Source organism: Eleginops maclovinus, chromosome 12, assembly GCF_036324505.1.
Source record: "Eleginops maclovinus isolate JMC-PN-2008 ecotype Puerto Natales chromosome 12, JC_Emac_rtc_rv5, whole genome shotgun sequence".
NCBI classification, from domain to species: domain Eukaryota; kingdom Metazoa; phylum Chordata; class Actinopteri; order Perciformes; family Eleginopidae; genus Eleginops; species Eleginops maclovinus.
In genome coordinates, this window is record NC_086360.1 from 28,350,109 (window position 1) to 28,367,070 (window position 16,962).

The window sequence follows — 16,962 nt, forward strand, 5'->3', positions numbered from 1 at the left end:
AGGTCCGATGGATCAAATCAGAGGTGATTACTTTGTGTGGACTGTAGGCCCCACGCAAAGAGGGTCATTCTGGAGTGTGTCAGTACATGAAGGTCAATAATGCATTAGCAGTCGGAGGACACGGTGCCCCCCGGAGAAGTGAACAACATGGATTGTGATTATCATTTTGAGAGGTCAGCAATTTCTCAGGATTATCTCTTTTTCCCTAAATAAATAATACTACATTTAGACTTTTAAAAATGTCCCTCTATTTTCTCATTATGCTAACCCTTCTTCATGTGGCCCTAATCATCTTCTTAAAAATTCACACTTTTGGCCTCCCAATTATTTTCCCTTTTGATCTTCTAACTCCGGATTTATTTTGAATTGGAGATCTTTTTCTCCAAATTTCAACTTTTCTGGAATCCCAACTATTATTTCAAAATAACCTTTTTTTTCCCAAATTCTGGATTTTTCTGTAAATGTAAACTTTTACACATTTCTGAAATTTTTTCCATAATCCTTTTTCAAAATGTTCCCGTTCTAAGATTCTAACTCCTGAGTGGATCAGCTGTTCTGTAGAGTAATGCTTTCAGTGTGTGGCCCTAATCATTGCCTTCTACAAATTGCACTTTTTGTCTTCCGATAATTTTCCTTGTGATTTTCTTTCAAAATTCTGACTTATTTTCAACTTCAGATTTTTTTTCAAAAGTCAATTCTTTTTAAAATCTTCAACTATTTCTTTTTTTTCCTCAAAAATCTCACTTTTGTTTTGTTCAGATTTCTTTTCGGTTTTTCTGAACTGTAGTATGAGCTCATGTGTTTCCTTGTTGGTGTACTGCCTGAATATGCTTCACGAAAGGCAGCTTTCTCTATAAATGAGGTGATCTCTGATCCTGAATATCCGTATTTGATGAGGTCACATTGTTCTGTGGTCTCCTTTAATACATCTGATGGATGTTTATGTGATCTTGTATTTATTTGCATTGCATTTGATATTGAGGTCATCCAATAGTGTCCAGCAGTGGCTCAGTCAGTAGGGGCTTGGACTGGGAATCGTAGGGTCGCCGGTTCAAGTCCCCGAACAGACCTGAAATATGGAAGGTGGAATGCTACTTGGAGAGGTCCCAGTTCACCTCCTAGGCCCTGCTGTGGTGCCCTTGAGCAAGGCACCGGACATCTCCAATCCCTGCTCCCCGGGCGCTGCACAATAGCGACCTCAGATTAGGTCAATAATACATATGTATTATTACATTCTTAATTGGAACTCTCTACCCCTGCTGATGGTCATGCACGTCGTATTTTGTTGATTTTTGTCCCCAGCTGGCACTTAACATAAAACAACATATAAGTAGAATCCACTGTCAATAAAGCCCTTCTGTATAATTGACTCTTCCTGTGCAGAATAATTAGCATACAGCTCCGTCTATAGGTTAGCAGCAGCTCGTTACCCCGCAGCACCGCTCAATTCAACCTCCATACCATAATGAAATGGATTGTGAGGACGGTCGGCTCGGGATTGAATATCTATAATCAGGTAGAGCTGTTGTGATCTGCATAGGGTCTGCGATCACAACAGCGGGAGTGATGCAGGAAATGTAGCCTCCAGCGGGACGAGAACAGGTTTAAGTGGAAATAGTTAGAAAGAGCGTCTCTATCGATTCCTATCAGAGATCAGTATGCAGTCATAAGTGAAGGTCAGTGATCCGACCTTTAGGGCAGAGGGAAGCGGACATCCTGTGGTTTTAAAGAGGCCCTATTGGGCTCATCCTCAGGTCCATATCAGCATCTCTACTTTAAAGAGTCCTCTTTCAGTATGTAGCGTCTCTACTTTAAAGAGTCCTCTTTCAGTATGTAGCGTCTCTATTTTAAAGAGTCCTCTGCTGCTGATGTTCAGGTGTATATCAGTATGTAGAGTCTCTACTTTAAAGAGTCCTCTCCTGCTGATGTTCAGGTGTATATCAGTATGTAGAGTCTCTACTTTAAAGAGTCCTCTCCTGCTGATGTTCAGGTGTATATCAGTATGTAGCGTCTCTACTTTAAAGAGTCCTCTCCTGCTGATGTTCAGGTGTATATCAATATGTAGCGTCTCTACTTTAAAGAGTCCTCTCCTGCTGATGTTCAGGTGTATATCAGTATGTAGAGTCTCTACTTTAAAGAGTCCTCTCCTGCTGATGTTCAGGTGTATATCAGTATGTAGTGTCTCTACTTTAAAGAGTCCTCTCCTGCTGATGTTCAGGTGTATATCAGTATGTAGTGTCTCTGCTTTAAAGAGTCCTCTCCTGCTGATGTTCAGGTGTATATCAGTATGTAGAGTCTCTACTTTAAAGAGTCCTCTCCTGCTGATGTTCAGGTGTATATCAGTATGTAGAGTCTCTACTTTAAAGAGTCCTCTCCTGCTGATGTTCAGGTGTATATCAGTATGTAGAGTCTCTACTTTAAAGAGTCCTCTCCTGCTGATGTTCAGGTGTATATCAGTATGTAGCGTCTCTACTTTAAAGAGTCCTCTCCTGCTGATGTTCAGGTGTATATCAATATGTAGCGTCTCTACTTTAAAGAGTCCTCTCCTGCTGATGTTCAGGTGTATATCAGTATGTAGAGTCTCTACTTTAAAGAGTCCTCTCCTGCTGATGTTCAGGTGTATATCAGTATGTAGAGTCTCTACTTTAAAGAGTCCTCTCCTGCTGATGTTCAGGTGTATATCAGTCTGTAGAGTCTCTACTTTAAAGAGTCCTCTCCTGCTGATGTTCAGGTGTATATCAGTATGTAGTGTCTCTACTTTAAAGAGTCCTCTCCTGCTGATGTTCAGGTGTATATCAGTATGTAGTGTCTCTACTTTAAAGAGTCCTCTCCTGCTGATGTTCAGGTGTATATCAGTCTGTAGAGTCTCTACTTTAAAGAGTCCTCTCCTGCTGATGTTCAGGTGTATATCAGTATGTAGAGTCTCTACTTTAAAGAGTCCTCTCCTGCTGATGTTCAGGTGTATATCAGTATGTAGTGTCTCTACTTTAAAGAGTCCTCTCCTGCTGATGTTCAGGTGTATATCAGTATGTAGTGTCTCTACTTTAAAGAGTCCTCTCCTGCTGATGTTCAGGTGTATATCAGTATGTAGTGTCTCTACTTTAAAGAGTCCTCTCCTGCTGATGTTCAGGTGTATATCAGTATGTAGTGTCTCTACTTTAAAGAGTCCTCTCCTGCTGATGTTCAGGTGTATATCAGTATGTAGCGTCTCTACTTTAAAGAGTCCTCTCCTGCTGATGTTCAGGTGTATATCAGTATGTAGTGTCTCTACTTTAAAGAGTCCTCTCCTGCTGATGTTCAGGTGTATATCAGTATGTAGCGTCTCTACTTTAAAGAGTCCTCTCCTGCTGATGTTCAGGTGTATATCAGTATGTAGTGTCTCTACTTTAAAGAGTCCTCTCCGTTATTTTCTCCATCCTAGTGTCTCCGGCGGCGGAGCGGCTACGGTACATCCTGAACGAAGATGACGACATGCCCACGCCGACGCTCTTCACGGAGATGGACACTCTGCAGCGAGAAGGAGACGACTTCGAGTGGAAGGAGTCCGCCAGGTAGAAGATTACACCCACAGAGACAGACACACTCAAATCAGGCACAGTCACGCTTCCACCTCTCCACATGCTCTTGGATTGTGTTGCTCTGGCTCTTCTTCAGGGTTTAAATCTAGAGTATATCCACTTGACAGAAGACAGCATGTCCAGAGTCTTAGTATTGTGTTGCCTCAACGATTTGAATTGATTTTTGCAACCGCATGGCTAATATCTCGTCCAAAATGTATTTAGAAACTGCTGTTTTAGTTTGGATGAGATTGGACGTTTCCAGAAGAAATAAGAGGTCAAACCAACTTCTTGAATATCACGTCACAACAATATCTCGCCAATTTTCCACATTTTGCTTATTTGTTTAACTCAGCGTTAGTTCTTGATGGTTCTCTCCTGCAACTTGATTGGATGCTTCTGGTTTAAACTAAGTAGATCTGGGGATTTAAGAGTCGACTTGCTGGGAATGAATTGCCTAAACATCATTTGATTCAGCAAATTAAGGATATAATTGTTCCTATTTGTGTCGTACGTTTTCAATATCCTATTTTTTAGTCTGGGGCTTTGGGGTAGGCTTCATGTATGTTCTAGTCAAGGCTCTCTGGTCCAAGTGAAGACACAAGTCATTGGGGTGGAGAAAGTATGACCTCTGGGACTCAAGATGAAGTCTGGCTGAAATTGCTGCAAAATGAACCTTCAGACCACGGAACCACAAGGGAAAATAGTTGGCATTGATAGACCGTCGAGTGCTAGAACATTAAACTGATCTTCAAAAGTTTCAGCACGGCGCGGTACAGTTTCCCTGCCGCTTCACATTCTCACAGAGTCAGGCCTGGAGCTGCAAACTCCAAACACACGGACGTCTGCTGTGCACGACCAGCAGAGCTCAAAGAAACCTCCGCTGCTGTGTATTCCTCACCTGTTCCTTCTCTCGCAGCTCCGTGCTGTACTCACAGGTGTATCTGATGTTGTGATACTTTCTCTGCGTGCCTCCAGGTGGGTGAAGTTCGAGGAGAAGGTGGAGGAGGGCGGTGAAAGGTGGAGTAAACCTCACGTCTCCACGCTGTCCCTGCACAGCCTCTTTGAGCTGAGGACGTGTCTGCAGACGGGCACGGTGCTGCTGGACCTGGAGGGGTACTCCCTGCCTCAGATCATCGGTGAGAGGACTCAGATTCAGACAGACAGACAGACAGACACACAGACAGACAGACGAGTATCTAAACACTATAAAATATACAGGATAAATTAGAATACTCTCTAATATACCAATTTATTAAACATAGTGTTTATATTTATATTTGTCTTATTTTTTAAATACAGTATAAAAAAAACAAGACAAAGAAAAACGACTCATCGATGATGAAGTCACAAAGCGCTATTTTGACTCAAAGGAAAATAGTAGTAATAAAAACCATAATGACAATAATTAAACCATGAAACATTAAAATAATAATGACAATAATAAATGGTGAAATATTGAAATGATTGGAATTTAAACAGCCTATCTTCACTGTCTACATTACCTAGCTTAATCTAGACAGTGAACAAACTGAATCGCTGACTTTGATAAAAAGATGAAGGTGCAAAGGGGATTATTTATGGTATTTGATTCTGAAGTATATCTTGTAGCGATGTTTGTGAAGATGATGAAGAAGTCTCCGGAGACACCAGCTTGTATATAATAAGGTTTATTACAACAGCATAGTATCAGACACCAACACGGGCGATGCGGGGTTCCCAGAGCCAATTGTGGAAGTCCCCCGAACAGTCTTTGTACATACACTTTATAGGAGAAATATGGGTGTGTGTGTGTGTGTGTGTGTGTGTCTGGATGTTCCATGAGGATGTGTACCCACATAAGGTGCGCTATACGTTCGTACACCATGTCTTGCGGGTACCCACATAAGGTGATCTATACGTTAGTCTTTGCCTTGCTCATCCCTGGAGGTTCTTCTGACGTAGTCCAGAGGTTTGTTATACAACCTCCTGTTGTACCACATCACTCTCTGCACCCTCTATGACCTCAGAGAGTAAACAACTGTATCTGAACTGATTTACTATACCACCTAGGCCCTAACTTTGTACGCCCCACTCGGTGACCTAGGGCATCTTTAACGTATTCCAGATGTTGTTTTTCCCTCTTCTTCCACCCAACCTTCCTCTGGCCTCAGGGAGTATCTGCCCTGATATATCTCCAGATTGAATACACCACACTTTATTATTTAACACCACGATCAGCCACAGCTTCAGCACGGACTCTTCTTGCAGAGCGTCAGAGTGATGAGCCACGTTCTCGCCTCTCAGCGACAGAACTTATCGGGACATTAAGTCGAGAGAAAGTAGCATCCCGGTGTCTTTGCTTGGTAGCTTTAGTTGGCTAAACCAAATGAGCTATTTCCCCTTCGTCCCGTAGCAGCGTATGCTTTCCCATTGGTGAGTTATTGAAGCAGCGTGACTCTCTCTCCCAACTCATGTTTTTTCACTTATCTGATACCACTCGTCAAAGCGGAAGCTGCTGATGCGTCAGTATGGACCCGTCACCAAATCAATGATATGATGTATAGGAAAAAAATCAATGACGACATTTAGTTTTCCCAGTATCCCAGTGGAGTTATCCTCAATTTCCCACTGCATGGCTACATGTTGAATGTATGGGCTCTGAAGTCGGTCCTGTTGCCTTTAGCTGTCCTTTGGGGTATTCAGATTAAGATGTTTGACCTCTTTTCAGTTTGATTTCCCATCATGCTGGGGCTCTCTAAAGTAAATACACCCATAGGACCTTGTCTGATTTCTCTAAGTATCGTAAAATCTGAAATAATTGAGCTGTTATTTCTGTTAAAAAATGTCCAAAATAAGCAAAATATTGAATGCACTATTTCCCAGAAATCTGAATTATTATTCAAATTTCAGTATTTGGAGGATGATGATCTTTGTTTGTGTTTCTATTTGTTATTTAATTCCCCGTCGGATTGTTTCTACAGTTAGCAGCAGTCTGTCTGTTACCCAAATTCAGGAGTCCGTTCCCAATTTTACGTCAAATGTCCTGTTCCTGTTTCCAGACGAAATCCTTGAGAGACAGATCGAGGAAGGCATGATATCTCCGGACCTGAGGGACAGGATCACCTTTGTCCTGCTCAGGAAACATCGCCATCAAACCAAGAAGCCGATCCATCGCTCGCTCGCCGACATCGGGAAGTCCAGCTCTTCCAACAGTGAGTTTCATACGTCTGCAGCTTTTGGAATCGTCTAGAATCATCTAAGAAAAGAAAAGGGGGATTAAAAGTGCGTTCACTTGCTACTCAGAAGGTCCATAGCTAACGTTAATTGGCTAATCCAATTAGCTTTCTTCACTAGGGCACTGTTGCCGATTCTGTCACTGTGGGGTCAATGTTTTCCCAGTTGGAAACTCATTGTTCCAATTTTTAAGACAGTATGTGAATGCAACACGATGTTAATGAAAGTGAAACGTAAATCGTGAATATCTGCCAGGTGATTTGGATCAGTTACCTGCCTGTCTGCATTAAGCCAACTTCAATGCTTCCAACTTTGGGGAGACAGTTTGGGGAAGGCCTTGTTCTGTTCCAGCATGACTGTGCCCCTGTGCACAAAGCAAGGTCAAGAGTCCTGGTGTGAAAGAACTGGACTGGCCCGCACAGAGCCCTGACCTCAACCCCACTGAACACCTTTGGGATGAACTCGAACGGAGAGCCAGGCCCTCTCCTCCAACATCAGGGTCTGACCTCACAATGGGCAAAAGCTCCCACAGACACACTCCAGCATCTTGTAGAAAGCCTTCCCAGAAGAGAGGAAGCTGTTACAGCTGCAAAGGGGGGGCCAACTTCAGATTACTGCCTGAGAATTTGGGATGGGATGTCATAAAAGCTCCTGTAGGGGTCCCAATACTTTTGTCTATATAGTGTCTCATATTCTAAAGACTCAGCAAAACAATCTGTCGCTACAAATCCTCTTAAAACATCTCAAACTCACCTTTTTAATATATTCGATTTCAAAGACTACGGAATAATGATGCAAAAAGGATAAAGTCCTCCGTAGTCGTGTCTGTAATATCAGTCAAAATACTGTTTTTTGGAAGCTGTGCAGCCCTTCCCAATATCTTAATGAATGATAACTCCTTTCTAGTCCCACACATAATTTATCAGCCTCTGAGAAATGCATCATGCAGTGTCTGACTTCCCTCCTGCGGTCAGAGAGGCTCACTTCCCCCCCGAGGGACGCATCCATGTTTGATGAGTTAATTACCGCTGCAGCATTTCCTCAGCTCCCCGTGGAGCCTCACCTCCGACCGCTCTGTCACCGTTTGTCTGTTTCCCTCTCACAGCACGTAATGTGGGGCCCAGAGGCGGTCCGGGGGCCGGTATGGGGCCAGTGACCAACTACAACCGGTCCACGGAGGACCTTCAGATGAAACAGCCGTCTTCAAACTACGGGCGCCTGCGTGAGTCTAATGCTGAAAAACAGAAACCTGTCTCCTTTACTTTGTCCATATTTGGGTAGATTTGGACTCGGATAAAGCGTTGAATAAAGATAGGTAAGACTTTCCATAACGCCCAGGACTAAATGTAATTAAAAACATACTTATAAAGAATTCAAAGCTCAACATAATTAGAGTTGAATTCAGTTATAAATACTGAGTGCTTTACAACAATTATAAAATAATCCATTTCAAGAAATCAACATTCAGCGAGGAACGGTTTTCATTTCAACAAATCTCTGAAATAAAACGTCCATCTTTAACTGGATTCTGAAAGCTCAGCAGGAGATCTGTTATCAACCAGTGTTCTGCATTAGAGGAATAGATCATTTTATTGATTGCTTTCCAAGTTTACCGCTGCAGGCAATAACTCCCTTAGTGCTCACACATCATGCTCAATGAGTCTGAGATGAAGTCGGGGAAAAGCAGAATAGAAAATGCACCTTTTGAATGTCTTTTTGATCAGAAAGTGGATTTATTCATATTTCAAAGCTGTTAACAACATTTTACTGTTAACAATGTTGGGTCATACAATGTGTAAACATATACATTGAAAATAAGAAGTTTTAACTGTTGTTGTTGTTGTTGTTGTTGTTGTTGTTGTTGTTTTGCTCTCCAGGTCACGCCCAGAGTCGCAGTATGAATGATATTGCAGATACTCCCAGCACCGACCAGGTGAGGTCTTTCCCAGGGGCCCGTTAAAGAGGGACCTTCCTTCTATGCATGTGGTTCTCCCTGGTTTTAGTGCAGGTAAATGGTCTGCAGAGGCTAAAATCCCTGCGTTCCCTCAGGAGGGAGTTTCTCTCCCCCTACCTGCCTGACAAAGGACTCCTTTGTTTACTTGTTAGGGGCGGGACATCTGGCTAAGTGATGGACCAATCACAGCAGCCAGTTGTTCAAACTACCTTTTAAAATAAAATAATCTAATTGACAAACATCTAATGGGATATACCACACAACACAATACACCAGTGAAGTATTTCACAACACGCACTCACAGAAATAAATGACTAAATCCCCAAAATGATGCTTTTTATTACACAACGCATCAGTTTGTTAAAAAATATTGCCTTTTTGATTTGAGGTTTCCACATCTAAGTTATTTATCTATCATTTAAATATTTAATTTGCATCTTTTTAGATTGTTAAACTGAAACTCACTTTAAAAAACTGGATACACAGCTGGGATAGCTTAAGCACAATAGAAACAAATACAATAAATAGATTTAAAAAAACAACTACTTTTCTTTTTAAAGCCCATTTTGAACAAAATAATTGAACTACCAGCATGCATCTGCAAATACCAGCTTTATTACATTTGACTCACAGCTCCATGACACTGCAGACTGACGTAAGACACGGTGAAGGAGCTTTAAATCCACATCTCCTCAAAGCAAGCCTTGGCTTTGGTTTAAAAGGAAATCTCGTTTTCTTTTACAAACTTCTCTTTATCTGCCACTAACTAATTTTCCACTTTGATGCTTCCCGTCTGCAGAGATTAGCTCTCGGTGCGGAGAGGCCAGCGCTGTCCTCCGTCTTTCATTGCTGCTGTTAGCGGGGGTGACAGGCGGAGTGAGGGGAAGCGTGCGAACACATAACTCACTCATCTCTGGGGCCCGTTGCAATAATGGGGATTAAACCCCCCCGGTGACGCAGAACCGGGACCGGTGCAAGGCCGCGCGGTTGTTGCTCGGATTAGGGTTCAGCATTAAGTGTCATTCAGAAATGAGAGTCTGTTCAGGAGGGTGTGAACTTTAGCACAGCGAGCACATGTTGTCCGAATTGTATTTACAGGCCTACGACAGGTCACATGGGACAATGGAGGAGCGGTGGTTTGATACCACGAGTGTTTGTGTGTTCCACATTGTCCATATCGACCCAGCGTCAGGGGAAAACATGGATCTGTTGTCCAGGCCGCGTGCTCAGCCCCTCACATGCAGCACAGATTCAGTGTGAGGGTTACAGAGAGCAGCGGGGGGGGGGCTTTGTTAAACGCCAACCCGGATTTATGATGAATGATTATAGAAGATACACTTTTTCAAATTATGTATTAACACCCATTTTAACCATGAGGACATACCCGGTTCATTTTCAGGTGTATATCAGTATGTAGAGTCTCTACTTTAAAGAGTCCTCTCCTGCTGATGTTCAGGTGTATATCAGTATGTAGTGTCTCTACTTTAAAGAGTCCTCTCCTGCTGATGTTCAGGTGTGTATCAGTATGTAGGGTCTCTACTTTAAAGAGTCCTCTCCTGCTGATGTTCAGGTGTATATCAGTATGTAGTGTCTCTACTTTAAAGAGTCCTCTCCTGCTGACGTTCAGGTGTATATCAGTATGTAGTGTCTCTACTTTAAAGAGTCCTCTCCTGCTGATGTTCAGGTGTATATCAGTATGTAGAGTCTCTACTTTAAAGAGTCCTCTCCTGCTGATGTTCAGGTGTATATCAGTATGTAGTGTCTCTACTTTAAAGAGTCCTCTCCTGCTGATGTTCAGGTGTATATCAGTATGTAGTGTCTCTACTTTAAAGAGTCCTCTCCTGCTGATGTTCAGGTGTATATCAGTATGTAGGGTCTCTACTTTAAAGAGTCCTCTCCTGCTGATGTTCAGGTGTATATCAGTATGTAGTGTCTCTGCTTTAAAGAGTCCTCTCCTGCTGATGTTCAGGTGTATATCAGTATGTAGTGTCTCTACTTTAAAGAGTCCTCTCCTGCTGATGTTCAGGTGTATATCAGTATGTAGAGTCTCTACTTTAAAGAGTCCTCTCCTGCTGATGTTCAGGTGTATATCAGTATGTAGTGTCTCTACTTTAAAGAGTCCTCTCCTGCTGATGTTCAGGTGTATATCAGTATGTAGAGTCTCTACTTTAAAGAGTCCTCTCCTGCTGATGTTCAGGTGTATATCAGTATGTAGTGTCTCTACTTTAAAGAGTCCTCTCCTGCTGATGTTCAGGTGTATATCAGTATGTAGAGTCTCTACTTTAAAGAGTCCTCTCCTGCTGATGTTCAGGTGTATATCAGTATGTAGAGTCTCTACTTTAAAGAGTCCTCTCCTGCTGGTGTTCAGGTGTATATCAGTATGTAGTCTCTACTTTAAAGAGTCCTCTCCTGCTGGTGTTCAGGTGTATATCAGTATGTAGTCTCTACTTTAAAGAGTCCTCTCCTGCTGATGTTCAGGTGTATATCAGTATGTAGAGTCTCTACTTTAAAGAGTCCTCTCCTGCTGGTGTTCAGGTGTATATCAGTATGTAGTCTCTACTTTAAAGAGTCCTCTCCTGCTGATGTTCAGGTGTATATCAGTATGTAGTGTCTCTACTTTAAAGAGTCCTCTCCTGCTGGTGTTCAGGTGTATATCAGTATGTAGTCTCTACTTTAAAGAGTCCTCTCCTACTGATGTTCAGGTGTATATCAGTATGTAGCGTCTCTACTTTAAAGAGTCCTCTCCTGCTGATGTTCAGGTGTATATCAGTATGTAGTGTCTCTACTTTAAAGAGTCCTCTCCTGCTGACGTTCAGGTGTATATCAGTATGTAGTGTCTCTACTTTAAAGAGTCCTCTCCTGCTGATGTTCAGGTGTATATCAGTATGTAGAGTCTCTACTTTAAAGAGTCCTCTCCTGCTGATGTTCAGGTGTATATCAGTATGTAGAGTCTCTACTTTAAAGAGTCCTCTCCTGCTGGTGTTCAGGTGTATATCAGTATGTAGTCTCTACTTTAAAGAGTCCTCTCCTGCTGGTGTTCAGGTGTATATCAGTATGTAGTGTCTCTACTTTAAAGAGTCCTCTCCTGCTGGTGTTCAGGTGTATATCTAATAATCTGATTCTACCTTTTCCTGCAGCTGAAGAACAAATTCATGAAGAAAATCCCACGAGACGCCGAGGCCTCCAACGTCTTGGTGGGTGAAGTAGATTTCCTGGACAAACCCTTCGTAGCGTTCGTGCGTTTGGCCCAGGCTACGACGCTCGGAGGTCTCACCGAGGTCCCCGTTCCCACCAGGTAAGAAACAGCTGCTCCATCGAACACATTCATAGAGTTTCCCTGTGAGAAATTTTGTGAATCAGAAGATTTCCCCTTGAAATGTTAAAGTGATGCCAGAGAACAATCTCTCTGTTGGTCAGAAAGGGTTTACTGAGTCCAGAGATATGGAGATGGGGTCAGGTGTCTGGTCAGACGGCAGAGACAGCTTACGGAGAACAATTAGGGGATGGATGTCCGGTGGGTCTGCTGGGGGACGAGTGGCAGGCAGCAGGCTGACACTGAGACTGAGATTTCTGATCCTTTCTTTTACTCTCCTTTTTTCTGGAGAGGAAGTAAAGGAACCGGAGCTCTGGATCTATTTGTTGTTGGAGGTGCGATATATGACGAGCAGCTTTAAGACGTGAAGACACGATTATTTTAATGCAGGATTTTCACCTGGAAGGGGGCGGGGCATAATTTTGGCGGGAAGTGACTGTTAGGGAATCTTTTGTGTAAGCTTGTGAACCTTTAGCTCATTTGCATCCCTTCTCTCTGTGCTCCTCTGACCTGGCTCTACGGCCTTGCAGGTGCTGTTATCTTCATTAAGGAGGGGCAGCCTGGGCTTCCGAAGCCTTGTTGTTCCCACAGTGGGTACGAGCTCACGCTGACCGAAGATTGGCTTTATTGTTGAGGGACAGTTAGCTCCAGTTTATCTGGACACAGATGCCCCGGTAAACACCTTATCTGTGACCTAGATGACAGTTTAAGTTAAACTTATTGTCTGAGCTTGTTTAGTCTGGCGTTTGAAGAATGTTGATTATCCATTTGGAACTAGTTAAAACCTCTTCCTATTGTCGAGATTTTCAGAATTGGTTTGGCAACTCGTGTCTACAGTAAATGTCTTGTCAATTCTCCGGCCGTAACTCAGAATAAACCCAACAGTGTTTTGCCATCAAGTTCCTGCTCTCCAGTGTCTCTCTGTGTCGTCTCCATTGCTTCAGAAGTTTCCAGCACAGTGACTTTACTATATTTTTCTAGAAAAACCCCTGCTGTTGCAGAGTACTCCAAATAATAAAATAAAATAAAACACTTGAAGTATTGTTAAAGTGGAAAGCTGTGTAGATACTAAGAGAGCTGCCGTGTGTCCCAATGTGCAAAATATACTGAGGGTTGTGCAGAACTGGCAATACTTTGATGAGATAAAAACGTGCTTCCATCAAATCGGAGCTATGGGTCCCACGATTTGATAAAGATTGAAGCCCTCCTCGTGCACCAGTCAATCCTCACATTAAATACAGAGTTAAACCCCAGGTCTGATGTACCTTAGAGGGTCTTGAGCATGTCTCTCTCAGTGATTGATATGTTAAATGTTCCTTGTTGTTGTACATGGAGCTGCTGTGTAAAATGTCATGCTTAATCTGACAGTAAAGTGTAATCGTATTGTATTCACGTTTTGTTTTTCATCCCCTACAGATTCCTGTTTATTCTCCTGGGACCTCAGGGAAAGGCCAAGTCCTATAATGAGATCGGCCGAGCCATAGCAACCCTGATGGTGGATGATGTAAGTCTGTGGCATTGTGTTTCCATGACATGCCTCATCATTAGACCCTGTGTGCATGTAACATGTTTTTCTGGCGGAGAGGTTGAGGGCAGAGCCTCCTACCATTTAAAAAGAAAATGCTCCCTGTGCTATTTGTTATAGTTTCTATTACAGTGATAGATCTGCTCCTATTTACTCACTTGACAGCGTTTACTAAAAGCTGCAGAAACCAAACGCTGCAAGAACTCCAAACACAACGGAGACCAGGGGACACTAAAGAGAGACGCACACAGCAGGAGACAAGGGGACACTAAAGAGAGACGCACACAGCTGGAGACCAGGGGACACTAAAGAGAGACGCACACAGCTGGAGACAAGTGGACACTAAAGAGAGACGCACACAGCTGGAGACCAGGGGACACTAAAGAGAGACGCACACAGCTGGAGACCAGGGGACACTAAAGAGAGACGCACACAGCTGGAGACAAGTGGACACTAAAGAGAGACGCACACAGCTGGAGACCAGGGGACACTAAAGAGAGACACACACAGCTGGAGACCAGGAGACGCTAAAGAGAGACGCACACAGCTGGAGACCAGGGGACACTAAAGAGAGACGCACACAGCTGGAGACCAGGGGACACTAAAGAGAGACGCACACAGCTGGAGACCAGGGGACACTAAAGAGAGACGCAAAAAATGTGATAAAAAAAAAACTTGTCCAGCTTTTTGATCCTGAACGTCACCCAGCGCTCCGGTCCCAGCTGTGTGCGTCTCTCTTTATTGTCCCCTGGTCTCCAGCTGTGTGCGTCTCTCTTTAGTGTCCCCTGGTCTCCAGCTGTGTGCATCTCTCTTTAGTGTCCCCTGCTCTCCAGCTGTGTGCGTCTCTCTTTAGTGTCCCCTGTTCTCCAGCTGTGTGCGTCTCTCTTTAGTGTCCCCTGGTCTCCAGCTGTGTGCGTCTCTCTTTAGTGTCCCCTGGTCTCCAGCTGTGTGCGTCTCTCTTTAGTGTCCCCTGGTCTCCAGCTGTGTGCGTCTCTCTTTAGTGTCCCCTGGTCTCCAGCTGTGTGCGTCTCTCTTTAGTGTCCCCTGGTCTCCAGCTGTGTGCGTCTCTCTTTAGTGTCCCCTGGTCTCCAGCTTTGTGCGTGGAGATGTTGGGCGATGTTGCTCCCGGGCCCAGAATAGCGCAGGATCGGCCCTGACAGCACGGTCACATGCTCTCCACCACGTCGCCACCGCTAAGCTAAAGGAGGCTAAAGTTGGGCTATAAAGGAACTACAGCACGGTCACATGACTTCACGTCACCACCGCTAAGCTAAAGGCGGCTAAAGTTGGGCTATAGAGGAACTAGTTCTGTGCCCACAAAGTAGCTCGCTGACAGAGAGGTAGCTTGCTTGACATGTTTCTTATTAAATGGTTTAATTAAGTTTTATTGAACATGGACAACCTGTAAATTCCATATGGAGCTATTAGCTTGGTTTAAAAGCTGTGGGAGGAAAATTAATGCACTATATCCACTCTTGAAGGATCTTAGTGGCTATTTGTAAAACTGAACCAATGCCCAGTTCATTGCCAATCAGAAATAACACTTTGAATGTGCTCCCAGGATCTTTCCTAACCGTGTTTCTAGTGATTGATTAGTTACTGACAGACACTTGGTTTTAAACGTAATGTAACTGAGGTCAAAATGTCGATATTTCTTTCACAGTTTTTATTCACCAAGTCTCCAAAGAGCCATCAGAGAGAGGATTGGGAATCCCAGTTAATAAAGCAGTAAATAACAGCGAGATATAAGCCAAATGAAACGGTGAAATCCTCTCTTTTTTATCTCCCAGCTCTTCAGTGATGTCGCCTATAAGGCCAGAGATCGGGAGGATCTCATCGCCGGCATAGATGAGTTTCTCGATGAGGTGATTGTGCTGCCGCCTGGAGAATGGGATCCCAAAATCCGCATTGAGCCGCCAAAGAAAGTCCCCACGGCCGACAAGAGGTTTGAGTTCTACAATCCACCGTGATGCACTTTGAACTCTGTTTTGGCGGCAGGATAAGCGAAGTATTATATAATGCATTCATAATCTCTTACCCCCATAACTACTCCCGTGCGTTTGCTTCCTGCAGAAAGTCGGTGTTGAACCTGAACGAGTTGGGGAAGGCCAACGGGACGGCAGGGGGAGGGGGGGGGCAGTCGGAGGACGAGGAGATGCCCCCCCAACACGAGCTGGGGGAGGAGCTGGCTTTCACCGGGCGGTGGGTAGACCACAACGTATAGTAAAAATCATGATTATTTAAAGCAAATATTTAGAGAAAAATACAAAATATTCACATTATTTTAAAAATGTCAATTTGTATTTATTGGTTTTTACTTTGAATATAATAAAACAGAAAACATCTTTAAAATAAATGTAAACAAATGTAGGAAAAATACAAATAAATACATTTATTAAAAAAAAACATGTACCTGTAGGATTCTTCGGTAAATGGTATGTGTGTGTGTGTGTGTGTGTGTGTGTGTGTGTGTGTGTGTGTGTGTGTGTGTGTGTGTGTGTGTGTGTGTGTGTGTGTGTGTGTGTGTGTGTGTGTGTGTGTGTGTGTGTGTGACAGCTTCTGTGGGGGTCTGTACCTGGACATTAAGAGGAAGTTGCCGTTTCTGCCGAGCGATATCTACGAGGGTTTCCACATCCAGTCCATCTCCGCCGTGCTCTTCATCTACCTGGGCTGCATCACCAACGCCATCACCTTCGGAGGGCTGCTGGGAGACGCCACCGACAACTACCAGGTGAGAGATCAGGAGGAGGAACACGGGGGGTATTTGAATTTAAACAGGCCTTATTCTGCATTTTAGGGAAGTGTGTTATTGTTTTTGTGCATGTAAGAGATTCTGTATGTGTCCCATTGAGCGTGCGCCAACCTTACAGGGAGCGACGTGTCACACAGAGCACTTATCTGAAATGATTTGTGTGTGTGTGTGTGTGTGTGCGTGTGCGTGTGTGTGTGTGTGTGTGTGTGTGTGTGTGTGTGTGTGTGTGTGTGTGTGTGTGTGTGTGTGTGTGTGTGTGTGTGTGTGTGTGTGTGTGTGTGTGTGTGCATGTGAGTGTATGGTATTGATGTGCTAATAGACAAAGTGGGAGACCTGATCTGATGCAATAACATTTTGACCTAAAAACACTCTGACTCGACGCAGACGGCCTTTCTTTATGAAGCCACATTTATTCCCGACAGTCTCTGACACCTCTGTTGAATTAAAATACCGATGCTATCTTGTAGTTTTCAGATGAGTGACGTGCTGGAGTGGATATTTAGCACAACATAAATTAGAAACAGGAACACAGAGTCGCTTGGAGGTAAATAAATCGTATATACCTTGATAAATGTGACACTTTAATTACACTTCCTGACACCGGCTCGCTGCTTCCATAATCCGTGCATTACTGTGCATCCTCTG

At 43.6% G+C, this 16,962-nt stretch overlaps 1 protein-coding gene and 1 long non-coding RNA gene across 2 annotated transcripts in view; one reads left to right on the forward strand and one right to left on the reverse strand.

Moving 5' to 3' along the window:
* slc4a5a (solute carrier family 4 member 5a) overlaps positions 1–16,962 on the forward strand; it is a 41,880-nt gene that overhangs the window by 10,955 nt on the left and 13,963 nt on the right. Inside the window, exons 4-13 of the mRNA XM_063896488.1 lie at positions 3,422–3,551; positions 4,536–4,696; positions 6,599–6,751; positions 7,879–7,995; positions 8,651–8,706; positions 11,865–12,022; positions 13,457–13,544; positions 15,356–15,510; positions 15,639–15,767; positions 16,122–16,296. Of these exons, the coding sequence (XP_063752558.1) occupies positions 3,422–3,551; positions 4,536–4,696; positions 6,599–6,751; positions 7,879–7,995; positions 8,651–8,706; positions 11,865–12,022; positions 13,457–13,544; positions 15,356–15,510; positions 15,639–15,767; positions 16,122–16,296 (1,322 nt within the window). The remainder of the gene's footprint in view (positions 1–3,421; positions 3,552–4,535; positions 4,697–6,598; positions 6,752–7,878; positions 7,996–8,650; positions 8,707–11,864; positions 12,023–13,456; positions 13,545–15,355; positions 15,511–15,638; positions 15,768–16,121; positions 16,297–16,962) is intronic.
* On the reverse strand, positions 5,179–16,499 carry LOC134873090 (uncharacterized). The gene is made up of 3 exons (XR_010166911.1): positions 16,141–16,499; positions 11,853–12,064; positions 5,179–6,795 (listed from the first exon to the last, which is right to left on the reverse strand). It is a non-coding gene; the product is annotated as an uncharacterized LOC134873090 (long non-coding RNA).